The sequence below is a fragment of the Stomoxys calcitrans genome, chromosome 3 (assembly GCF_963082655.1).
Source record: "Stomoxys calcitrans chromosome 3, idStoCalc2.1, whole genome shotgun sequence".
NCBI classification, from domain to species: domain Eukaryota; kingdom Metazoa; phylum Arthropoda; class Insecta; order Diptera; family Muscidae; genus Stomoxys; species Stomoxys calcitrans.
In genome coordinates this window covers 40,310,151-40,335,470 of record NC_081554.1, presented here as the reverse complement: position 1 = coordinate 40,335,470, position 25,320 = coordinate 40,310,151, and the positions used below count along the sequence as shown (strand labels likewise).

The following is a 25,320-nucleotide window of genomic DNA, read 5'->3' as shown; positions in this document are numbered from 1 at the left end:
ATTTCTATGAAATTTTCTCTAAAGACAAAATTTCTATGAAATTTTCTCTAAAGACAAAATTTCTATGAAATTTTCTCTAAAGACAAAATTTCTATGAAATTTTCTCTAAAGACAAAATTTCTATGAAATTTTCTCTAAAGACAAAATTTCTATGAAATTTTCTCTAAAGACAAAATTTCTATGAAATTTTCTCTAAAGACAAAATTTCTATGAAATTTTCTCTAAAGACAAAATTTCTATGAAATTTTCTCTAAAGACAAAATTTCTATGAAATTTTCTCTAAAGACAAAATTTCTATGAAATTTTCTCTAAAGACAAAATTTCTATGAAATTTTCTCTAAAGACAAAATTTCAATGAAATTTTCTCTAAAGACAAAATTTCAATGAAATTTTCTCTAAAGACAAAATTTCTATGAAATTTTCTCTAAAGACAAAATTTCTATGAAATTTTCTCTAAAGACAAAATTTCTATGAAATTTTCTCTAAAGACAAAATTTCTATGAAATTTTCTCTAAAGACAAAATTTCTATGAAATTTTCTCTAAAGACAAAATTTCTATGAAATTTTCTCTAAAGACAAAATTTCTATGAAATTTTCTCTAAAGACAAAATTTCTATGAAATTTTCTCTAAAGGCAAAATTTCTATGAAATTTTCTCTAAAGACAAAATTTCTATGAAATTTTCTCCAAAGACAAAATTGCTATGAATTTTCTCTAAAGACAAAATTTCTATGAAATTTTCTCTAAAGACTAAATCTCAATGAAATGTCATTGAAATATTTAAATTAAATTTTTTCATTTTTTTTGAAAATTTGCTGGAATTCTGTCTTTAGAAAAAAAATTTTGAAAATTTCATTGACATTTCGTCTTTATAGAAAATTTCGAAAAAAAAAATTATTGAAAACGTTCTAAGGACAACATTTTATTTTAGTTTTTATTGAAATTCTGTCTTTAGAGAAAATTTCAGTGAAATTTTGCCATTAGAAAATGTAATATTGAAATATTGTCATTAGCGAAAGTCATTTTTAAATTTTGTCTGGTAAAAGATTACAACACATTTCTGTAAGATGTTGTTGAATTTTATCTTCGCATTGTTTCTAATTTGTTCTTGGCGCAAAACTATTTTAAATTTAGAAAAATATTAAAGAGAAGTGGCTTTGCTTTCAGGAATTAGTTCATTGCCCAACTCAATGATCGTCTGTATAACCAGTAAATATTGCCGATTTTTGTTTTTATTGTTAGATTGACATACATTTATCAACTTTATTAAAAATTTCCCCATTGTCTTAATTAAAAAAATATATATATGTATATTTTTACATGTTCATGTAAATATGTTTAAATAAAATAGTCATATGTAGATCAAAAAATGAGTATGTGGGATAAATACATTAATAAATATATACAAATTAAAAAAGTTAATTTATTACAATAAATTGTAAAAAAAAGGAAAACATACATATATATTTAAACAAAGCTACTACTTGGTTGGTCCAAATAAGCACATCGTGCATTTGGACTGGAATTGTTGGAAGGTGGCACAGCAACAACATTTGCGTTGGTTAATTGAGGCGAAGCAATTGTGGTGGTGGACGGTGCAATAGAGACGGTGGGCGATAGTTTGCTCAAACTCGCTATATTTACTCCCCAGTTAGATGGTTTTATGGGTAAAACTTTAGGCTTAGGTGGCAGAGGTGGTGGACCCTTGGAAGGGGTAGAGGAGTCCGCACAATTTTGCAAAGAAACCATTTGCTCGTGGTTTTCATCGTCTACTTTCATGGGTGATATGGAATTGTTATGCTTATTTTTGTTCGTTATAGAGAGACGTGGTGCAGGTTGTGGTGGCCTTTCCATGGAGGGTGTTGTTAAAATATGATTTTCCCCTTGAGTGTTTTCTTCATGGCCGCCCGAGTTTTCTAACGTGATGGAAGATGCTACTGCATCTGTTGTAACCGAATTTACATTCTCGGTGTTCTTCAGAAATTCGGGTAACTCGAAATTAATTTCGGTGCCTCTTTGATCTTCCAGTCGAGCCAATTGAGCACGCTTCAAATCTTCCAATAAATCATCTTGCCTTTCCACAAATTTATTTGGGATTGGCAATTTTAAGCCCGTTTTTATTTTATTCTTACCATCCATAGGTTCCACAACATGTTGTTGTGTGGCTATCTTGGTTTTAGTATTTCGGCACAAAGCATTTGTGGAATCTCTTTTGCTGCGGCGTATTTTAAACAAAGAAGATGATTCCGAAGGGCAGTCTTCCGATTTTGCAGACCTCTGATCAAAGTTTTTTTTGGCAACCGCCTCCTCTTGGTTTTGTTTGACTTGCATCAAGTCGCTGAAAACTTTATTGGTGATTTCGTCTAAAGTGTTCTGTGCAGTGTGCAGACCCTCAGCTAGGGAGTTTTTTGGCGAAGGGGCCCTTCGATGAGGCACAGCATGTCCCGTTGCCAGCGGAGGGTATAGCGACTTTTTATAAACAACTTGTAGACGCTGATCGTTTACAGCCGTTACCAGCTGGGTTAAATCAACTTTGAGTTGAGTATCTCGCATAAGTACATCAACTAGTTCGGGATTTATGTGGTATCTCTGCAATATGGGTCTGACAACTTCATATAGCTGCTTCCTGGGTTTGCTCTTTACGGAAATTACCTTGGGTGTGGGCAGATCTAATTTGAAGGCCACTCTTTGCTCTATTTCCACTTCTTTTCCCGACAATTCCTTAGCGGATGTCTTCAAATCAACCGACTTGGACGGGGGACCTTTAATGGAGACATCAAAAAATGCATAGCGAATACTGCGTTTCTCCATCAAACGCTCCACCAGCTCAGCAACAGTCTCTTGAGTCCTTAATTGTACCATTGTGGTAGCACCATCTGGGAACTTGATGCGACACAAGGAGTAGTTCAAGTCATTTGCAGTTATGTTATTGCCAAAGGTTAAAGCTTCGAATGAAGTCAATGAGGAGGCTGAGCCATGCATGGCATTACCAGGTTTCAACATGTTTAGGCTAGCAACACCAACTCCGCCTGGCCCACCTCCTCCTCCTCCTCCTCCTCCAACGCCTTGTGTCTTTGTACTTGTAACTGAGGGAACGTCTTTCGTTGTCTCCTGAGCCATCTGATCACGTGATTTACTTCTCGTTTTCCTATGCCAAGGCAGCAGACTTCTACGTGGGCGGCCCTCTTCGGCGTTGCTTGCCGATTTCTTTAACTTTAATGAGGCACTTTCTGAAAAATTTGTCGTCTTTAGCAGATCATCCAAATTATCACCGGTAAATGGCAGTGACTTTCCCTTTTTCTCGGCCTGCAGGCACTGCTTGTATAGATCGGAACGCAGAAATCGTTGATAGCTGTCGAATTTCATTAAATTAAATATTTGCTTTTGGGCCGGATGAAAGAGTTCGCGTTCTGCAGTGGCAAGATGTTTTTCCACTAAACTGCGTGCTTGTGAGTCCACATTAACGGGCTCCAGGGAACCATTAGCCAAGTGTTTTTTGTAAATATTCAAAGCTTCAGTCTGTCTCTCCGCCTCGGTTTCTAAATTGCGAAATCTTTCACAAGCTGTCCAAAAATAAATGTTTTCTGCAGCGTACTCCAATTTTAGAAATTCAGCAAAGGTTTTCAAGCCTGCAGGATCTGCCAGCAGTGTTTCTATTGATGTACCCCAAGCTGTGGGGCCTTTCTTTTGATTCTTCGTTTTTTCTGCATTCGATTTCTTTTTTATAAAAGAACTTCTCTCGCTGTTGGTCATGGACGCAGACCTGCTTATGCCGGGGCTTTTACACTGTGCTATCGTTTGTGGCTGCAATTGCTTGTCTTCGGCGCCGTTCGACGATAAGTTCATTGTATGCTTATCAGATCTAGGGGTTCTCAAAGACGTTTGTATCCAACCTCTATCGAAGGGCGATAAGTTAGAATTCAACTCAGGTCTCGATAAATCGGGAGTGCTGGCTAATTTACTTGGGGGCACACCCAACGCATCACTTACTTCCTGGCTGCTTATATTTTGCAAGCTATTCCAAGCCTCTATGGTCAATTTCAAAGATTTTCCCTGTTCTGTGTTATGATTGGTATCCATTTCCGATTCCACAACTTTAGTATCAAACTGCAATGTTTGCTTTGGCGACTTGTGACTACTATCGTTTTCCATGGAAGCTGCATGCAGGGAAATATCATCGACAGAAGCATAACACTGCTGAGAGACAGTAGCCAAAGGAAGATCGTTCAAATCGCTGCCAGCTACTGCTGCTTCTTGTTCGATTAAGTTCAGAACATCATCACAAGATCTTGAGACCATCAAGGAACGGCCAGAACCATTGATAGGATAAGCCACCACTTTTGGCTCAGGCATGGAACGCGGCAACAGTCGTTTAGTGCTGCTTGAAGGTGCCTCCTCAGAAATATTCTGTTGGCATATGTTCTGAGGACGGTTGACATTGGAAGCAACACCACCAGCTTGACCAATGCGCAAGCCACAAGCATTTTGTTGAACGGGAAAGTCGACTAAAACTATGCGGTCAGTAACGTTGGAACAGTCGTTGTTATAGCCAATTCCAGAATCGGAATTAGATGTTGTTGTAGATATTTCGCTGTGATTACTAGGCTGTGGCGAATGGGCGGCAGAACCATTATTGCGGCCTGCATGCAAAGCAGGATCGTCGGATATGGATCGCTGTGTAATGGGAGGCATAATGCGCATGGTGTACATACTACGTATCAAATTAACAACGTATTCAGAATTATTGGGAAATTCGAGGCAGAAATTAGATATGGGATCTTTGGTACATTCTATGCAAAATTCTTGGGCTTTAGCTAAATGTTGCTGATGTTCACAAAGTTTCGTGTCCACCACAAAAACATGGCAAGAATTCGAAATAATGACATTGTTGTCAGTGCTGCAAGCTGCGGCCACAGGCGGAGGCCTTCTTAAAACTTCACGTTGTTCGTTGTTGTTGTCATCGCCTTCCTCCTCATCATCCTCGTCACATTCATCCAAGTGTGGACTATATACTGCGCTAGTTACTAAGCCAAAAAATCGATTTTCGCTTTCGGAAGACGAACTCACGTAGTTCAGCCTTGACGAAGGATATGTGGCCAAGATTTTGCCATTATTGGACTGCAATTTAAGGCAGTCGGGTAAAATAATCATCAATACCATTGAAGGCTGCCGCTTTTCTTGCCTTAATTTTCGAATGCACGAACGCACAGTTTGTAATTTGCTGCTATTTGCGATTTGTTTGGGCATTTCAATAGTTCCCAAATACCCCACAACAGCTCTATATTCCAAGGAGGCGCTCACATTATTTCTGGCCACTATCATGGCCCTTACATTTGCTAGGGCCGAAGCATGCTGGGAATATAATAGGGCCGTTTCCGAAGAGTTGGTTTCTTGCTGGGGACATTTTTGGGCCTCCACTGGCTTTTCCGTTGCAACAGAGGGTTTCAACAAAGGTTGAACTACCTTCTTGGTTGGCTGTGGTGCTGTCGATCTTGGAAGAGGGCTCGTTATACTGTCTAGATACTTTTTCTGCGGCAATTGACGTAGACGCTGCTGTTTGGTTTTATGATAAATATAGCGCGGCCTGGAAGGACCCATATTTGGTAAAGTTGGAATGCCACCAGCTGCATTCTCTTCATCGGTACTATCTGAGTAGTAGTGTTCTGCAATTTGCATACGAATGCTGCCGAATGAGTTGCCAATTAATTGTACCACTGTTTCGTGGGGTAGCTTGGAAACATTTAAACCATTGACGGATATTAGAAAATCGCCCGCCCTTAGACCGGCTTGATCGGCAGGAGAGTTTGGTATGATACAAGAGAGGCGACATGGTTGCTGTCCCGATATTGTAAAACCAAATCCACTGTAACCTCGTCGCACCTCAACGGTACGTGTACCATAATTCGGACGTTTTTTTCGTCTACGCTGTGTTGGCGGTTGAGTGGCTTGCTGCAAACTAGACGAAGCTGAGGCTCCCGTTGTAGTGGGATGATGGTGATGCATTTTTTTCTCTCGCAGTCGGTTTGTTTTGCAAGACGTTGGTGTATTCACCTTCTGCTAAATTTTCGAATTTTAACTAGACAAAATAATGACTGCGTCTGTTTTCTACCGTCTCCTCTATAAACGCTGCGTAGCCATGATACCAATATACGGTGGAAAATTGTTTTCGTTCAATACACAATTTTCAGTTTTCTTCCATAAGCTGCGCACACGCACAGGTATTTTTTGTGCACCTCAAAGGTATGTTGCTAATCCAGTTGCAGTGAGGGGAGGAAGGTCATTTTTTCACTGAATGCAATTTTTCGTTTTAGCAAACATCTCAGATCACTTTAATTACTGCAGTTTCTCTTCATGAAATAGTTGATGGAAACCAAAAGCAAACAAAAAGCACAAAATAAAATAATTACATTTAAATTATAAATTGTAAAAGGCCGATGTGGAGAAAAATATTTGCCAACGCCTCTAATTTTTGTTTTAGCCTTCACTTAATATCGGCTAGATGTGTTGGAAAATCTTCGAATATCTTCTATGGTGTTAAAGCCGAGATGAAAATTGTGTAAAGTTCTCTACTTTCAGTACTATTTGCATAAGTACAATGATCTGTATGAACGATCAAACACACCAGCAAGCTTGTGCATTATGAAAAAGTAAAGGTGCCGTCGCACTACATGTTTTTGTCTAATGACAAGTCAAATTTTGCTATTGTTAAAGTTGCACACATAAGCTCTGTACTCTGTTCAGCTTTTCAGACGGAATGCTGTCAAACTACATATAAAAAAAACGTTGGCGAAACGCTAGAGCAAATTAGGTGAAAAAGTAGTACACTGTTTATAGTGAGGAAAATGGGGGAAAAAAAAAATATGGTTTATTAGTTCGTTTTATCTTCTTGTTATTTTATTTACATGCGAAAGAAAAAAATAATTAAACCATAAGTGAAGATAAAAAAACGTCTTTTGATATGAAAATACAAACACACCATAACTGTCAAATTCCGCTCGCGGAACAATTAAAGATTTCCGCGACTATCCCGAAACAGAATAGAATACCAACCCATAGAATGATACGAATGAAAAAATACATGAACATCACTTTTCAAAATGGCATTGTTATTTTTTCGATTATAGTGTAGCTCAATTCCTTCTTACAAAAAAATAAAAAGAGTAAGAAACAAAAAGATAAGATAACAAAGAAATATCGGGTAGGCGTTCTTCTAGCCAGATTGCGCAGATAAGCTGATGCATACGCCTTATCAGCGTGTCGCCTCCGATCTTAAATAGTTCAGCGGGTAACCCGTCGGCTCCTGCTGCCTTATTGTTCTTTAGTCGGGTCAATGCTGCTTGGACCTCATTCTGGCTAGAAGGTACACTAGTTCGCGCCATTTTTCATTGATTATGTATCAATGATATTCTTAACTATAATACACCGCACTGGCACTGCTGCCATCGGCACCGTTTGGTTTGACGAAAACCTAGTATTGCCATCTGGAATGTCATGTTACATGGATGAATCAAAGCTTGAGGACAGAGTGGCCCTGGGGGTTTACATTGCGAACCCAGGGACTGAGATCTGTTTTAGACGGCCTGACCATAACACGGTCCTTCAGGCGGAGATCCGCGTGATTACGGAATGCGCGATCGCCCACTTTGACATTTCAATTTACAGCATTTGCCACTCAAGGTAGATTCGTTGGGGGTAGATTTTTGTTGTTGTGCTAATAACACTACGTCTTAGTTGTACCATGAGTAAATCCTTATTCAAAGCTGACGTCAGCTGATGTTATTAAGGGAAAACTGATGATTCGGCCATTAAAATATACTTTGCTTTCAAGGCTATATATACTAAAAAACAGCACCCTATTGCAATGGCTGTTGTACCAAGTCCTTACAGAAAAAACAATTCTTATAAATAATTAAGATTTTCATTCAAGATTTTCTATTAAATAAAGGATTTCACTGCGAACATAGTACCAACCTTTATACACTGTTTGTCGAAGGCATGAAAGTTAGTTTGGAATGAGAAAATTAAGGGGTTTGACATTTTACATAAATACTTCAGAGGTTAGCATGTCCGCCTATGACGCTGAACGCTTGGATTCGAATCCTGGCGAGAACATCAGAAATAAATTTTCAGCGGTGGTTTCCCCCTGGGCAATGCTGGCAACATTTATGAGGTTTTATGCCATGCGTGGAAGCCATGTAAAATCTTCCCACCATAAAGGACTCGACTATAAAGAGGGGGTCCCTTATAACTATGATAAAAATTTAATCATAAACTCTTATAGTTTCCATATAAACCCTAAACGTTGGTTTCATGTTTACTTTTCACAGCGGAAATCACAAATTAAAAAGAAAAATCATGAATGAATATGGTCATACTTTAAATTTAAAATTTGTTTTTCCGATAAGAATATATAAACTCTTACAGCTTTAAACTAAACTCGAAAGTGAAGCAGTGAGCAGTATGAAAAGTGAACCTTAATCAGGACAATGCAAACATTCCGTTGAAAAATAACATGTACATCGTATGGAAGCTGAAGGTAGGCAGCTCTGGTAGAAGTGGGAATTTCCGCATTCACGCTTATTATGAAAACATATTCATACATAAATTTATACCTATATAAAAACTTACCTTTTAAAACATATAAACTTGGCTTTCGGTTTGAATTCTTGGCACTCTAAAAGGTACGCCTCACCTGTTCTCATTAAAAATTGGCTATGACGTTATGTCTGTAACTAGTCCTTATCTAGATATGTTTCGTACACATATTTTTCAATTTGACTTTTTAGGCCTCGCACATAAAGTTATTGTAGAACTATAATAAGTGCAGTCCATACAGAATCGTACTTTGCTTAGATATATGTAACTCTAATTTTGACCATTCATCCAATTTGTTCTCTTCATAATTCGTATGCGAATGTCTTGAGCCTACAATAAATATAGTTACATTAAAGAACCATTTTTTTCATATTTTATTAAATGCAGACGTCTGAATCAAGTCTCTTCACATTAATGTCGGATTTTGGGGGAAAAAACAAGGGGCATTACTACACAGTACAATTTTTACACTAGAAAACTACTTTTACATATCGATACCTTAAGATGTTCCCTCTGGTTAAATCACTGGGGTTTTTCATTGCCATGATGCACCCTTTTTAAGGCAACAAAACACTTTTTTGTCTCAATATCGTGATAACCAACCGGTCCCATCTCACAATCTGCACAGATGAGAAACTTTCGTTTATCCACTGTATTCGAAAAGCCAATGTTTTCAAAGGTAAACATATCGTCGATGACCCAAAAATCTTCCAGGGATTCTGTTTCAATTGTGTTAATGTCTTTGGTATTTTTCTGATGAATCAATGGCAGGTCAAACTAAAAATATGTGGAACTTAGGGAGTTATATTTATAATTTTGTTATCTTCACCCACCTGTTTCACCTCATAGATCCCTTGTTGTGCTTTTAGTACCAGCGAATGGCAAAATTGGCAGTGAACATCTTGCTTGTTTTTATTATTTAACACTTCGTCCTTTAAACAAGAATCCGACATGGTGGCATAAAATATATACTTTTTAATTGTAAATAGTAACAATGCAAGTTGTGAACAACTTCTTCCCCGCTAAGCAAACGAGATTGATAACGAATGTTCTGCACTTAAAATGTGACGTATGACGTACGTTATATGTCAAGCCACAAGTTACAAGAACGTCACATTTGAAAAGAAAATCGAAAAAAGTTTGTTATTCGCACATCTTTCTGGATTTAAGGGAAGTATAAGTTAAAATTCCGGCCGACACGGGGTAACTATGAGCACCACACAGGCTGCAACTTTGAACACCGACTTGTGTGGTGTACATCGTTACCACGGGAAGCTTAGCTGAAAGCTAACAGGCGCGTCCACAGGTTGCGGATGGTAGAAAGCTCCGTTTTTATGCGGAGTAGCTGCAAATGCGGCCGCGGGCAATTAGCGATTTTCGGAGAGGAGAGTCTCAGTGAGGAGTCAGATGGCCCTGGCTCTTAATTAAATACTGAGTACTAATGATAGTCGAGATGACAAGACGAGTTATTGGCGCCTTCAAATAACCAATGGCCAACATCAGCGTCTGTTTCCTGGTTAGGGGCGCATGGAGGCGAGCGTCGGATTTTGGAGCAAGCGTCTCGCCACAACGAGGCATACATGTGCAATCACACAAAACCCATGCGGTTGAGGAGCTGGGCCAATAACCCGCACCCGGGATACTAAAAGAAACAAAGGAATAGTAAAAACGGACCAATCGTACTGGGTGATTTTAATGCGAAGATGGGAAAGGAAGACATTTTTGGTCCAACAGTCGAAAAGTTTAGCCTCCACGAGATAACGTCCAGCAATGGGTTGATGCTTATAGATTTTGCCGCGGCAAAAAACATGTTCGTTAGTGGCACCAGATTTCAGCTTAAATATTTTCACAAAGCAACATGGCTGTCACCTGATCAAAACACGAGGAACCAAATTGATCACGTTGTGATAGGTGGAAGGCTTTGTTAGATGTACGATCGATCCGTGGAGTGATAATAGATTCGGAACATGGCGAGGAAAGTACGATCTGACACTGCACGGAAGATGGCAGCGGTATACTCCACTCGACTGACCCAACTGCTTGATGAAAGTACTCCTTGTTCCCATGATATAATGGCGCAGTGGCAAACTATTGCCCACTCCATGGAAAACGGCGCGAATGGAAAATCCTCTTTCAAGAAACCCAAGGTACTCCAAATTCTCGTTATTAAAAAACACTTGTTTGTCCATGAAGGCCATTAAAATGAACTTGGCAGGACCAAATTCTTTTCGATGTAGCCAACCGCATCATGAAGGGCACGGTCAACCGACCGAACCTTAGTGTAAGCACAATGATAGCTACATAAGAGTGGAGTATCAGGGCTTCTAATACTCGTGTCAAATATTCTCTTCAAGACGAAGGATGAGAGAATAATTGGGCTATCGGGATCGGTTTTCTCGGTCAGCAAAATGTAACTCCAAATGTTAATGGAGTTTGGAGACAACCGTAAAGAATTCTGCGTATGTTCAAATCAAATCTATCTATTACTGTCTCAGACGATAGGTTAGGTAAGAGTGGCAGTCCTTTACAAACTCACTTTGACAATTTTTTAAGTCCATTGTGATACCACATTAGCGATAGACCAAGGCTTCTGGCGGGAATCAAACCCACAACCACCGCACTAGTAATCCATGCACGCTACCAACTCGGCTACCGGGTGCCCTATTCAGTCTTAGACGATGCCTAATGCTAATTTTATTCCTTAGATCTTCAGTATCCGCTTTTTTATCCTTCATGGGACGACTTAATATACCTATTGGCTATTGAGTGATTGGTTTACCAATTCCATCAAATTGCATTATGAAGGTAGTTTCTATCTGTCTGCCAATTAAACATATATGCGTATGGAACATGTTACACAATGATTACAATTATTGTACTATTGTCATTTTTTATTCAAACAAATCTAACGTTACTACTTTTGGTTATATGTACTTAAAAAATTCAAAATATTTAAATATATTTATTATATAACGTACAGTATAATTAATAATTAAAAACAAATTTAAGTTTAAAATTACTAGTCTTATGGCAGCTCTACTCCTTGTCATTAAGCCTCTTTATAAAATTCATCTTTGTCTATGCGTTGTGCTTGCAACATGCCATAAAAGAGAGATGCACTATCTTGTGCCAACTCACGCGGTGAACCCTGCTCCTTAATTTCACCTTGATCAACAACAATGATGCGATCCATGCTGTGTAAGCCTTGTAAGCGATGAGCTATGAATATAACTGTAGAACTTTTAAACGAGGATCGTATGGCTTGGTGCATTGCAAATTCAGAGTCTTCATCCAGATTTGATGTTCCCTCATCTATACATACAACTTTCGAATTTTTAAGCAATGCTCGGGCTAAACAGAGCAATTGCTTTTGTCCAGCGGATAAATTAATTCCACCACGCTCTAACTTGCCATCTAAGCCACCGACCGATTGTACCAAATACGTTGCAGCAGAACAATTGGTGATGGCATGCCATATTTCCGAGTCATAGTGAATACCACGAGGATCAAGATTCTCTCTGATAGTGCCCTCAAAAAGAAAGGGTTCTTGTGGAATTATTCCAATGCGTTCTCGCAGCGTGTATAGGGATAATGTTTTAATATTTACGCAATCGAGAACAATTTCTCCTTTTGTGATGGGAGCAACACGCATCAATGCCGCCAAAATAGAGGATTTACCAGCTCCGGTACGTCCCACTATTGCTAAGCGCTCAAATGCTTCGGTTTTGAATGATATATTTTGCAAAGCGGGAGCCAAATGTTCTCTATAGGACAGCTGTACGTTTCTAAAGTCTAAGGAGCCCTGTGTGGGCCAGCCGAATGGTGGGTTGACATTGCCATCTGCATTGTCTTCTCCCTCAATCTGCAAATACTGTTCAACACGTTCGACTGCCACCAGCTCTTGCTCGGTTTCAGCAACAGCATTGAGAACGCCTCCCAAAATGTGAGTAACAGATAGGGCATAGGAGATAGCTAATCCCACCAGCCCTGGATTGCTGGCATGGGCTGAGGTTATAGCTGCTAATACACCTGCTCCGCCCACCAGAAAGGCTCCCAATAGTTGTAAACGAATTCCTAGCCAATTTTGTGCTGCTGCCGCTGTTAATTGGGCTTTAATACTTTCCTCAAGTTTTGCATGGAAATCACGTTGAAATCTTGTACTGGCCCGCATTGTTCTTATTGTCACCAATCCTTGTAGGGTTTCTGTGAAATGTGTGTAAAGCGGCGACAGAGCATTGCTAGAAAGACGTTTAATATCTCGCGATGCATGTCGATATCGATGCTGTAAACTTATATATATGGGAACCATAGGTATTATAACCAAACTTAGCCAAGGCATGGCATACAAACTAATAGCAATTGAACCAATCAATCCCACAACTTGGGCCAGCAGTATGTTTAATATAAACGGAAGTGAATCGTCTATTGTGTATGTGTCGGACGAAAAACGATTTAAAATTCTGCCAACAGACGTTATGTCGAAAAAACTAAATTTTGCCTAGGTGCGGAAAAACATTGTAACAGGTTAATTTGTTCCACTCCAAGGAGATTTTATGATTTAATACTCACATACATAACCTTGCTAAGCAGCTTGTCATGGATATATTTTGCTGCCTTTAAGCCAGCAAATGCAAATAGAAATGCTCTGCTCATGGTAATTAAAGAGTTCGTTATTGCTAAAGAAGCATATATACCAAGATAGTAACCAGTAGTATGTGCTTCGGGCGGGGTTTCATTGGAAAATATTCTTAGAGGTTGTACCAAATGTGTTAGATTCGTATCATTTCCATTGGGATCCAGCGTGGTATCTGTAACCCAGTGCGCCAACCACGCATCGGATAAATTTCTAGTCACTTGCATAAGTACTACGGACATAAGAACGACAACACCCAATGGAGTTGTGACAGCCTTCCAATAACATGAAAATACGCCCATGGCCAAGTTGCCATATTCACGAGACTCCTTTGGATATCGATAGAGATTGGTGGTGGTACGTTAGCACAAGCTATCATAGTAATACTCTTACCTCTAACATAATACTATCCACACTTTTATCATCGTTATGAAACTGATCCAAGTTAATTGATGTTCGTCTTTCCATCATATTTGCCTCATCATTCGAGTCCTCTAGGCTGAAATCAATGCTTTCCGTCATATATTCACTGATTGTTAGTTTTCCGTTTTCTATATGCAATATCTACGAAGAAAAATGTTTTAAGTTTGGAATACAAACAAGTTAAAGAGTGCTAAGTTCGGCAGGGCCGAATCGTATACACCCTCCACCATGAATCGCATTTGTCAAATTCTTTGCCCGGTATTTCTTTATAGGCAAACAAAGGATAATGGATAAAAAGTACCATGCTATTCGAGTCATATCAGGTTATGGACCATAATATGTATGGGTGTTGGAGAACATAGTAGAAGTGATTGTGCAAAATCCATCTATCGGAGCTATATCAGATTATGAACGGAATGAACCATACTTAGCACAGTTGTTAGAAGTCATAACAAAACACCTCATACAAAATTTCAGCCAAATCGGATAAGAATTGCGCCGTCTTGAGGGTCAAGTAGCCAAGATCCAAGATCGGTTTATATGGCAGCTATATCAAAACATGGACCGATATGGCCCATTTACTATCCCAACCTACCTTATCTAATTGCAAATTGCAAATTGCAAATTTTGCCCATGACCATTCCACTAAGGAACAGGGGCAAACTTCTCACATATCAATTAGTGCAGTCCGATTCAAGTTTAAATTCAATGATAAGGGGCCTCCTTTTTAAAGTCGAGTCCGAACGGCGTGCCGCAGTGAGACACTTCTTTCGAGAGAAGTTTTACATGGCATGGTACCTCACAAATGTTGCCAGTATTAGGAGGGGAAAGCCACCGCTAACATTTTTTTCTGATGGTCTCGCATGCATTCGAACCTAGGCGTTCAGCGTCATAGGCGGACATGCAAAACTCTTCGCTACGGTGGCCTCCAAACTAATAGCTAGTTTTATTGCAAAATTTCAGACGCCTAACTTCATTCCTTCGAAAGTTTGCGTGCTTTCGATAGACGAACGGACATGGGTAAATCGACAAGACGATCAAGAATATATATATACTTTGCTGGGTCCCAGAAGTATATTTCGATGTGTTACAAACGGAATGACGAAATAAGTATACCCCCATCCTACGGCGGAGGCTATAAAATCGATACAAATTGGAATGGCATAATCTAAAACATGCCCAAATAACAAATTCATTCATTTGTATTCCATTACGTACCTGATTTGCGTGGTAAAACAGAGACTCGCTCCTTGTAACCACAATTCGTGTTTTATCCTTCAACAAATTTAGAAGGCAATGCTTTATTATATGGTGAGCCACATGGGCATCTAGTGAGGCTAAAATGTCATCTAATAGATAAACTGCAAGAACAAAATGTCATTTTTAGTCCGAAAGTTTTCACAATAAATATGTTGTAATGATTATAGCTTACATTTTTTATCTTGATAAACTGCCCGGGCCAAGGCAACTCTTGCTCTTTGTCCTCCTGATAGGGTACGTCCATTTTCACCAACCCCCACTAGATCACCGCCAAGGGCAATAATATCTTCATTTAAAGCGCATGCAAATAAAACCGATTTGTACCATTGCTCGTCAAATACACAACCCCAAGTAATGTTATCTCGTATAGTTCCCCTCTGTAGCCACGGAGTTTGAGGAACATAACCGAATCCTTTATATATAGTTTTATATAGTGAATTTAATAGTATATGTATTTTGTTATAATGTACCTGAAGTTAAATCGTGTATACATATGGAACCTTCAACGCAATTAATGCCAGCAACAATTGCAGCTAGGAAACTACTTTTTCCAGAACCCACCGGACCTTCAATGCACACAAGTTCGCCCTGCATTGTTAATATGAATATTGTTTAAAGTAATTATTTTTTTAGATTTACACACATTTTTATTTTATATATACAAAAATGTATGTATTTACTGTTTCTGCATCTGTATGTATTTACCTTTTTCACTTCCAAATTTATTTTTTCCAATCGAAACGTTGTTACTTGTAAATCATTGTCCATGCCACCAACTTCATATTCAAATGAAGCATCTTTGAACTGAAGTACAGTTAATTGTTCGTCTGTAGAAGATGATATGGAACTTCCTTTCATAACTGGATCATAATACGAAGAAAAATCTAAATTTTCCAGCTGTAAATAATTCCGTTGCGATATATTAAAACCATCTTTTGAAATGTTATCCAATTGATCACATTAAATACACACTTACGTCTATAAGTTCTTGTACACGTTTTACAGAAATCCAAGCTTCAATCAAGCCATTCAATACCCAGGGAAAGGCATTCAGCGGTCCTATTAATAAGTTAAGCAAGGCAACACTTGTGTAAGTTGTTGCAGCAACTAACGGATTTCCCATCCAAACCGAGACGCCAAAGGTGAGGAAGCACATTAATACGGGCGTTGTGGCCCAAAAATAAACACACCATGCATCCAGATATTTTCGTTTTCCCAAAAACTTGACTTCTTCCTCACGCAGTTTTAAAATTTTCTTGATGAATACGTCTTCCCAAGCATTCAGCTTTATTTGCTTAGCCCCTGTCACGGTTTCGCTGGTAGCGGAAAGACGGGCATCTTTGGCTGTCATTAAGCCCTGTGAATAATAGGCTATGCGTTTTGCTAACCAACGATTTATTGGAATAAGGGAGGTGGCAAACAAAACTCCAGCTATAAAAGCGGCTCCCAATTGGGTGTACAGCAAATACAAAGTGGTAAACAATTGAAATGGTATGCTCCAGAAAGAGTGAAACGAAATACAAGAGTTAACAATGCGATCCGTATCGGTAGACATAAGATTTAATACTTCTGGTTTTGCATCCTTTAAACCACGAGCCTCTAAGCTTTTACGATAAATAGCACTTACAACACCGATTCGCATCTTCATACCAATCAATGACATACGCCAATTAAAATGACTGGAACAAAACGCATCTAGTGGTAAATGGATGTTTTAAAAGCTACAAACATACGAATGTAAAATCACACACTACTTACATATTAATTGTGTCCCAAATAAACCCAATGCATACAAATAAGGTTTCCAATTCGTTTCATCATCATTATTTGTGGTAGAGGATACTGTTGCTTGACTCAGTAAACCACCTAATAGTAAAGGGCCTGCAAAGCTTGAAATATCAGCTATAAACCTTAAGATACCTATTGAGTAGAATTCTTTTCCGAAAGCCTTTTGTAAAGCCCAGAAAAGATTTTTGGATCTGGCTATGCTAACTTGCAACTTTTCACTTATACGCGATATATTTAGCGCTTCGGGTAGATCAAATAAGTCATCAATGCGCTTTAGATTGCCAGCTAAACCTTTAGATATCAAAGGTCCAACCCAATAGAAGAATAAATGAGATGCGTAATTGGCTTCATCCTGAGCATGACCCAAATGTGCTTCGTTGAAATCAAAATGGAAATGCGTATAACGTTGTGATAGAAGCGATGTTGTTTCCGTTGTGTCTTGCTGAAACCGTTGCGCTACATAGATCGCCTTGCCTTTGGGCAGCAAAGTTATGCCATAAGAGATATCAAACAGAACGCTCACAAGACTCCAAGGCCACCAATCAAAGTGGCGACTTGAACGCAGCCACACCACATCAAGCACTAAAACTGCCAGCCACATTACTGTCATTACTAGAGGGCCTCTATGACTTAGATCTCCAAAGCGCCTTAACGATAACAAATATCCTAAATGTATAGTTTTTATTGAGGACTCTTTAACACGAAATTATGAAGTCTTTCTCAAGCTTACCTCCATGAACTGCCCACATTACACATTCTGTACAAACAACTAGAAGGTCCGCTGCATACAATTTCACATCCATGCTGTAGAATCGAAAGATTTTTAATACTGGTAAGGCAGCCAAACAGATGCATATAATAGCTCGAAAAGAAATTGCAAGCAGCTGTGTCCGATTCCTTGTCACACCTCTTGAGAATAATCCGAAATTATAGGCGGAAATGGCAGCAAATATGGTGTACAAAGGTATTTGCAAAACTATTTCTAGGAAACATGGCAACAAATCGTTGGACCCTACAACAAAGGGCCTTATACCGGTTGAACAGAATTCAGTCCAGTTCCAATCATACTTCAGATTTTCTTCATCCACCGACATGTTGAATGAACTTTAATGAACAAAAAAAAAACAATTATTTTTGGCTAGCCGGCAGACTATTTACACATACCCTTAGAGTTTCAATATCTTTTAATTCTTTTATGCATATGTGAATAAACTCATTTGGGATAATTACATAAATTTTCCGTGGTTTGTGTAATTATAATTCACTAGTATCCTAGCATTCGTATCCAGTTGCCATTATGAAAATTGATAAGTGTGTGACTAATTAGAATTTTTTTCTTCTAATCAGAAGTTTATCCAACTAAAAAACACAACAATAACCCAGCTGATTTGCTGCTATAAACAAGAACAAGGTGGATCAAGAACAGTCACTGATATTTGACCAGCTGGTTATATGGTAACAATAGGTCTGTTCGCGTACTTTTCCAGTAAAAATTTGCAGGAGAATAAAAGCCATTTTACTCTCCTTAAACAATTTGCAAGCAAAAGTACGCGAACGACTTTTGTTTTGGTTGGTTTATTATTTGCTTGCTTGGAAAACATTTTTTTAATAAAAAAAATGCTGGCGATACTTTTGAGTTATTTTCCTTAGATAAATGTAAATTTATTGACCCGAGAGTGAAAAGTCTAGAAGGGGGAGCCATTCGTCGTATCCGTGCAATCCCATGGCAATCGGTTGTACGTACCGCATTGGCCCGATGGAGTCTTTCAGTGTACAACACATTACTACAACAACAACAACAACAGCTGTGCACGAAGCTACGAATGTCATCCGTAGCGCCAATTTGCGCAAAGCTCTGGTTCCAGACAGAATCTCTTTACTGATACTGAAGAATCTGGATCTGCAAGGGGGAGTCGTACAGACCAATCTCCCTTCTCTCATTAGTACCCAAGACACATGAGGGACTACTTCTCCCGCTCCTCTTGTTGGACAATTTCCATTCGCCGAACATCAGCATGTATTTCGAAGGCTGCATAGGACTACAATTGCTTTATATGCCATCACCTTATACAAAAGTACACTTGTTTATTGGCATGTCTCTAAGTGTAACTGAGTATTTGTTAGGGTTAGTGATGTGGCCCACATGTATTTACTCTGGGTGGAAAAAAATAAAGTGTTTGTGGATACATAAATAAGTATTTTATAAATATACATAAATATACTTGAAAGAAAAATAAATATCTCTTTAACAACAGGCAACTCAATAAATCTGTACGAAATAATAAGGTTTGTGAAAGAATGTGTTGCGCTTCTGGTCTGCAATTACAACGACAATATTTGGATACAAGTGGAAGATGTTGACAAAGGCTTTGGAAAGTTGTGCTTATTTAACTTATAACAGTGAAAATACCAAACATTTTTACAATTTGCCTCTTTTTAAATTGTTTTGTGTTTCATTATATATTAATTACGAAGGGGTGGATCTTAGTTGAATTTCAGTACGACCCATACACTCACTTTTGTGTGTAAACGTGCTCGTAGGCAGCTGATAAATTGTTTGATTCCATATTATATTTTATATGTAAATGGCTACATATTAGCCAAAGAAACCCCAAAAAAAAAATCAATTCTGGTAACCTTGTCAAACCACCGAAAGAACGATTTCGGAAATTTTTCCGTAAAAAAGAACGTAGTACCAGCCTTTAGTACGAAAAGCTAAAAAGCTTCTAAACATAGTGGCTTCTTAAGAGAGGCTAAATTATAATGAAATCAAAATAGCCAAAACATGGTGACTAGATTTCCAAATCGATTATTCGATTTATTTATCTACTTAAAGTCGACTTCGAGTTTTCTTATTAGTTCCGAATAATCGAAAATCTTTTAGATCACTACTATTAAAACTAAAATAAAATATAAAAACAAACTCTAATTTGTATATTTAAAGAAGCCAAAGTTCAAATATTTTATACATATGTAGTTATTTCGTTATTAAGTTGAATAAATGTAACATAGTCAAAACTTAAAAGAAGCAGAAGTTTAGTTTTCCTCACATAATCAATTGTATTACGGAATTTATGATTTTCCAGTTGATTGAGAAACTGACCAAGGAGGATGCGTAATACAACAAAGGTCGAGGCACTAATTGAAAATTGTCGCAGCGAGGGCAAATGGCAACGTGTTATTGAGTTAACCGATGAATTGAAAACAGGTTCACCAAATAATGGTAGGTGTTCTCCTCGTAAGCCTTGCCAGAAAAGTTTTCGAATAAATGTACATACACATTACTATTTCAGAATGCTTAGCACATTTCTTGATAGGAGAAGCTCGTTTGGAGTCGTATCTTGAAGAGAATGCCCCAATCGAAAGCAATTTTAGCAAGGCAAAAACTGGGTTAAGCGAAGCCAGACGCTGCCTTAATCTTGTCACTGGCGAAAATGGCCAAAAAGCTGGAATCGCTTTGGATGCTTTTCTTCTATTGGCCAAGCTATGTTATGCTTGCGGCGAATACGAAAAAAGTTTGGAGAATTTTGTTAAGGCGGAATTGAATACACTTGCTGAAAAGGAGCTGACATTGTAATTGTTAACCAATTATGATATAAATTCTGTATTAATTTCTTTCTATACCTTTTTTTTAGACGTAGTTTAAAAATACTTGCTGAGTCATATGCTATTAAGGGGTTATGCTTAGAAAACCAAACGTCGAAGCCCTCATCTAAATTCAAGAAAGCTGAAAAAGATGCTGAAATGGTAGGTGTACCTATATAACGAATATATTAACATTTTCAGCTGTATTGATAAATTTGCATATTGTACTTAGATATCATGTTTCGAACGTGCCACCGATTTGGGCCTGTTATATCTCCAAGAACAAGATATTGCTACATATGCCTCATCAGCCAATAGTACGGGCGGCTCGACGTTAGCCATTAATACTAGTGTACAACAATCAGCTAGCAATATGGCTATAAGCTCCACTATCCCGGCAAATCCTTTAGAATTAAATAGACGAATGGGTGCAATACTGGAGACGGCATTGCAGAGAGCACCCATAGTGCTTATTAAGGCTGGTAAACTGTTGGAAGCAATAGACCGTTACAGAGCAATGCTAAATGCAATAGAAACAAAAACCACACAATCGCTGCGATTAACATTATCTCGACAATTGGCTGAAGTACTATTACGAGGTGTTTCTGGAACAATATATACGCCACCATTCCAAAAGAAACAAGGAGCTGGATCTACTCTTAAGTCTGGTGGAACTTCCAAAAAATTGTGGAAACCTCGAAGGTATGCCGCGAGGAATCAATTTGTGCCACGTAACCAGCAAGAGGAGACAATTCTTCTCCTACTAATAGCTGAAGCATTGGCGGTCAGAGATACGGTTTTGTCGCAAAGTCCAGAATTTAAAGTTGCCCGAACTCATGCTATGGGTAATGCCACGGCAGTTTATGACCTGCTCACCTTGGCCACAGTTCGTTGGGGACTAGTTCAGCTTCTAAACGAATCGTTTGAAAAGGCATTGAAGTTTTCATTTGGTGAACAGCATGTTTGGCGTCAATATGGTATTTCGCTCATGGTTGCAGGCAAACATATGCATGCCTTAAGAGTACTTCAGGAATCAATGAAGCTTAATCCTGGCGATCACATGCCCTGTCTTTTGGCGGCAAAACTGTGTTATGAATCATTAGGTCTCATAAAAGAGGGACTGGATTATGCACAGCTTGCTTTGAAAAGGGAAACAAAAGGTTAGATGGATATATAAAACACACAAAAATCCTGAACTTTAGAAATGTTTTTTTTTTCTACAGGATTAAGACCATCAAGATCTCAACTATACGTCGGTATTGGTTATCAGCAATTGGCCATCCATAGCGTCCTTAAAGTGGAAAGGGAAAACTACAACAAATTCGCTTTGGAAGCTTTAGAAAAGGCTGTACAAAATGATGGCAATGATCATTTATGCGAATATTATTTATCTCTTCAATACGCTCTCCTCAATAACATTCCGGAAGCTATGACACATATACGTTTTGCACTAGCATTACGTACGGAGCATGCTCCCAGTCTACACTTATTTGCACTTTTGTTGACTGCTTCCCGTCGCCCTAGAGAAGCTTTGGTGGTCACCGAAGATGCATTGGAAGAATTTCCGGACAATTTGAATCTGCTTCATGTTAAAGCTCATCTACAGCTTCATTTGCAAGACGCAGAAATTGCTCTGGTGACGGTCCAACGTATGCTTGGCATTTGGCGAGAACTTTACGAAAGCCAGGTTAATGTCGAAGAAGAGAAACATTCCGATACGAAAAGTTTAATTTTACATGTACCATCGTCACAAATGTCAGACAAAGATTCAAGTAAGTTTAATTTCCTTTTATAAAAAAAAAAAAGTTTATCATTGTATGATTTATTATTTCGCTTCGATATCGTTGCCACAATAATTTTTCAACTTTTCATTTATCTTAATAAATCTTGAAAAGGTTGAAAGTACCTGAGTAAAGCTTGCATACTTGAATACATTTTGGTTCCTTGAGATCCCTATGAAATTTCATTTCAGTTACAAACGGTTAGATAGACTTTTCGTTTATGATGTCCGAAAAGATAAAATAAGTGTCTTCGTGTTCTCAATAATTTATGCACGGGAGAGCGCGTGAGAGCAATCTAAATTTTGAGAGTTGGGTAATTGATCGCTTTTAAATTTGTACTAGAGGATTTCTTTCCCTGCGTCATCAAACAGCTGATTTTTTATAAAAACTTAACTGTTTAATTCAAATAAATAGCAAAAGAGAACTTAAGGCTGTTATTATTCTCCTGCACATTTTTACTGGAAAAGTACACGAACATCCCTTATGAATCTAACTTACCCAAGACACCAACCTTTTTTTATAACAGAGCTATATTACGTGTTTAGGTTAGGTTAGGCTGAAAAGGGGGTGTAGATATTAATCCGCCCCATGCCACTATGGACATATACCTACACCAGTAATCGGCTTGTTATGCGCTCTAAAAACTATAAAGTAACCTCTAAAAAGAAAATTTTATGTTAGGAATTCTGTGCTACTTACAAAATCCTTACGTGGTTAACAGAGCTCTGTTAATTCTTTCTCATTTACGGTTTTCAGTCAAAATAAAAATTTGTTGTTGTAGCAGTGGGTACACAGAATACACTGAGGCGGCAGCCCTTTCCGATGAAAGACAACTTTGGGTCAACCCGGTACGTACAACCGGCTGCCATGGGATTTGTCGTCGTCGTCGTTGTAGCCACATACTTGCATGGGGGTAGCGATCCTTGGCAAGCTGATGTTGTTGTAGCCATATTTAAATTGCCTGGTGGCGATCGGTGTAAAGCTCTTATAAGCGAGCAACCTCTTTCCGGTATATACGACCGACCACCACAGAAACATGATGGCCATTGGTTATTTAAAGGCGCCAATAATTCGGAACTCAGTATTTAAGCAAGAGCCGGTGCCACCCGGCTTCTCACTGAGACGCTCCACTCGATACCGCTGATTGTCCGCAAATGCAGTTGCGTGCATTATGGAGCATTCCACTATCCGGAACCTGTGGACGCGCCCGGTAGCTCCCAGCTAAGCTTCTCGTGCTAACAAAGAACACCACCCAGATTGGACCTCAAAGTTGCAGCCTGTGTTATGCTCTTAGTTGTCCCGTGCCGGATCCTCAGAAAGCTAGTTACCTGGAGCAAGATCGTTCCGTTGCATAGACTTGATAGCTGGGGGAACACAAAATATTTGTAATAGTCTCTTGCTTTAAGCAGGCCTCTAGATATCTATATGATTGAAATACATTTTTACTATACTAGCACCATCTACACATTTTCAGTAGGACTTTCCAAACGGAAATAAAGCTGTGCAATATTTTTTAGCATACAAAAAACAATATGTTCAATGTCGTTGAGAGTGTTTAGGGAAATATCACTAAGGGATTCATTGGATGGCCAGTTACATTTTTGTGGGATAAAATATTTATAAACTTTTTTTTTGTTGTATATACATATGTATATTCAAAATGTGTATAATTTTAAATTTCACCTCATCGATATATCTTCCGCTCTAACAGAGTCATATGTGTAATTGATTATTACGATATAATATATACAACAATACAACTTTTAATAATATGTGTTTTAACTCTAAATCATTTTTTTTGGATCACAACTTTAAAACATATATAAAAATACTGTAAGTTTTGGTTATGTAAATGTTTGTTGAAGTTATGCATTTTGTTTTTCATACTAAACTTCCTATTCTAATCTTTTTTTCAACTTTTCACTTTTCGTAACCTTATAAAATTTGACTACAGTAAAATAAACATGCTATGACACTAAACCTATGCTTAAATGATGCTAATTGAATTCTAAGAAATTAAGGATATGTTAGGAATCCGTAAATCCATAAAGAAAAATAATAAAATATTTAAGGCTTTTACCTGATATTTATTTTTTTTGTAATATTGTATATTGTCATTCTTGCTGTTGCTCCTTCCGTTCAGTTATTTGCATTTTCCTGTTCTATTTTTTATTATTGTTATTTTATTATTTTGTATTTCCATTGCTTTGGTAGTTAATTGAAATGTCTATTGCGAAATTTAATTTAAAGATTCTGTTTATGCGGCTTCCTTGGCGGCAGTGTCACGTGTGGAACAAGCTTTAAGCGAGGCGGCAAGTTCGTTAAGCTCCTTTACACCTAAACCTGGACCACAGAGACCATGGATGATTCAAATAAAGGTAACTAATGGATTCGGTATTTTGTCTTTTCCATCGAAAGCCACAGTTTTGTGTATTTACCTCCAAAATCAAATGGTATATTATTAATTCAATTGTTTTTTTTTTTAGATTTGGTTACTTTTAGCCGATGTATATTTAACTATAGAACAGCCCGCTGAGGCTTTGAATTGTATACATGAAGCATCACAAATATATCCATTGTCGCACCAGATTATGTATATGGTAAGTTTGCAATTTTTATAACGTTCAATATAAATTCGTTAAAATTTCATAATTCTTCCTTGTAGCGGGGACTTGTTTGCGTTTTCCAAGAACAATGGAATGAGGCAAAACAGTGCTTCTTAAATGCCGTTGCTGCCAATCCTAATCATACAGAAGCATTGAGAGCCCTGGGTGAGACCCACCATGTGCTGGGAGAACCACGTTTAGCTGAAAAACTACTCAAGGATGCCGCCAAATTAGATCCCAGCTGCCCTAAAATTTGGTAGACAATACATTTTTTTGTAATTTTAATTTAAAATAATATTTATATACTCTTATATACTAGGTTTACTCTAGGAAAGGTTCTGGAGAGCTTGGGAGAGTTTACAGCATCTGCAGATTGCATGGCAACCGCATTACAATTAGAACCCACATGTCCTATTCTACCATTTACTTCCATTGCTTTGACGTTCGATTAGATAATTATATTTTTTTTGTTGTGATTGTATGTGTATTCTAGTAGTTCTCTCTAAAACAAAGTTGTTTTAAATTTTTAATTATATGCTATCGAATGAACTGTAAAGTTCATTTACAGTGTTAAAAAACTTAATGCAATGTTGACGAGAAAAATTTTACAATATAATTTAAAAATGGCCCACAAATATTTAAATATCAAT

The 25,320-nt window shown here is 37.9% G+C and overlaps 4 protein-coding genes across 8 annotated transcripts in view; 1 reads left to right on the top strand and 3 right to left on the bottom strand.

The window, feature by feature from the left end:
- Positions 1-9,610, bottom strand: part of LOC106085988 (guanine nucleotide exchange factor MSS4 homolog) — a 96,005-nt gene extending 86,395 nt beyond the window's left edge. Inside the window, exons 1-3 of one of the 3 annotated variants that reach the window (XR_009397516.1) lie at positions 9,428-9,610; positions 9,093-9,371; positions 8,628-8,924 (exon numbers count right to left, since the gene is read on the bottom strand). Coding sequence is in view for 2 of the 3 variants with exons in the window: in XM_013250478.2 (XP_013105932.1) it covers positions 9,117-9,371; positions 9,428-9,547 (375 nt within the window). In the remaining variant the exon portion in view is untranslated. Of the gene's footprint in view, positions 1-8,398; positions 8,925-8,944; positions 9,372-9,427 lie in introns of those variants that run through there. The other 2 variants (XM_013250478.2, XM_013250477.2) reach the window with 2 other exon arrangements.
- LOC106085998 (regulator of G-protein signaling loco) lies at positions 1,258-7,049 on the bottom strand. Its single transcript, XM_013250493.2, has one exon. The coding sequence runs from the start codon at positions 6,000-6,002 to the stop codon at positions 1,467-1,469; it is 4,536 nt and encodes a 1,511-aa protein (XP_013105947.2). The 5' UTR covers positions 6,003-7,049; the 3' UTR covers positions 1,258-1,466.
- Positions 9,611-11,582: 1,972 nt separating the features above from the next.
- LOC106085999 (ATP-binding cassette sub-family C member 10) lies at positions 11,583-18,089 on the bottom strand. The gene is made up of 11 exons (XM_013250494.2): positions 17,863-18,089; positions 17,429-17,802; positions 16,669-17,364; positions 15,887-16,605; positions 15,616-15,807; positions 15,381-15,498; positions 15,083-15,322; positions 14,869-15,011; positions 13,621-13,791; positions 13,164-13,556; positions 11,583-13,092 (listed from the first exon to the last, which is right to left on the bottom strand). Exons 2-11 carry the CDS (start codon positions 17,790-17,792, stop codon positions 11,644-11,646), a joined length of 4,485 nt encoding a protein of 1,494 aa, XP_013105948.2. The 5' UTR covers positions 17,793-17,802; positions 17,863-18,089; the 3' UTR covers positions 11,583-11,643.
- A 1,491-nt stretch (positions 18,090-19,580) lies between these two features.
- On the top strand, positions 19,581-25,320 carry LOC106086000 (tetratricopeptide repeat protein 7B). 3 transcript variants are annotated; one of them, XM_013250497.2, is made up of 9 exons: positions 19,581-19,921; positions 19,992-20,271; positions 20,334-20,445; positions 20,516-21,443; positions 21,507-22,055; positions 24,363-24,442; positions 24,551-24,664; positions 24,730-24,926; positions 24,990-25,320. In XM_013250497.2, exons 1-9 carry the CDS (start codon positions 19,810-19,812, stop codon positions 25,120-25,122), a joined length of 2,505 nt encoding a protein of 834 aa, XP_013105951.2. In that variant the 5' UTR covers positions 19,581-19,809; the 3' UTR covers positions 25,123-25,320. The 3 variants fall into 3 exon arrangements, with proteins under 3 accessions (XP_013105951.2, XP_013105950.2, XP_013105949.2); XM_013250496.2 differs by having other exon boundaries at positions 24,345-24,442; XM_013250495.2 differs by having other exon boundaries at positions 24,315-24,442.

What these genes read in the sequence shown, in the direction of transcription:
- LOC106085998 (XM_013250493.2), bottom strand. Translation starts at nt 6,002, where the DNA reads ATGCATCACCATCATCCCACTACAACGGGAGCCTCAGCTTCGTCTAGT.
- LOC106085999 (XM_013250494.2), bottom strand. Translation starts at nt 17,792, where the DNA reads ATGTCGGTGGATGAAGAAAATCTGAAGTATGATTGGAACTGGACTGAA. An exon ending in AGTTTATCAAGATAAAAAAT is followed by an intron (nt 15,012 to 15,082) that starts GTAAGCTATAAT and finishes TTGTTCTTGCAG; the next exon opens with TTTATCTATTAGATGACATT. An exon ending in TGGATAGTATTATGTTAGAG is followed by an intron (nt 13,557 to 13,620) that starts GTAAGAGTATTA and finishes CGATATCCAAAG; the next exon opens with GAGTCTCGTGAATATGGCAA.
- LOC106086000 (XM_013250495.2), top strand. Translation starts at nt 19,810, where the DNA reads ATGCGTAATACAACAAAGGTCGAGGCACTAATTGAAAATTGTCGCAGC. An exon ending in TTTGAAAAGGGAAACAAAAG is followed by an intron (nt 21,444 to 21,506) that starts GTTAGATGGATA and finishes TTTTTTCTACAG; the next exon opens with GATTAAGACCATCAAGATCT. An exon ending in AATGTCAGACAAAGATTCAA is followed by an intron (nt 22,056 to 24,314) that starts GTAAGTTTAATT and finishes TTTAATTTAAAG; the next exon opens with ATTCTGTTTATGCGGCTTCC.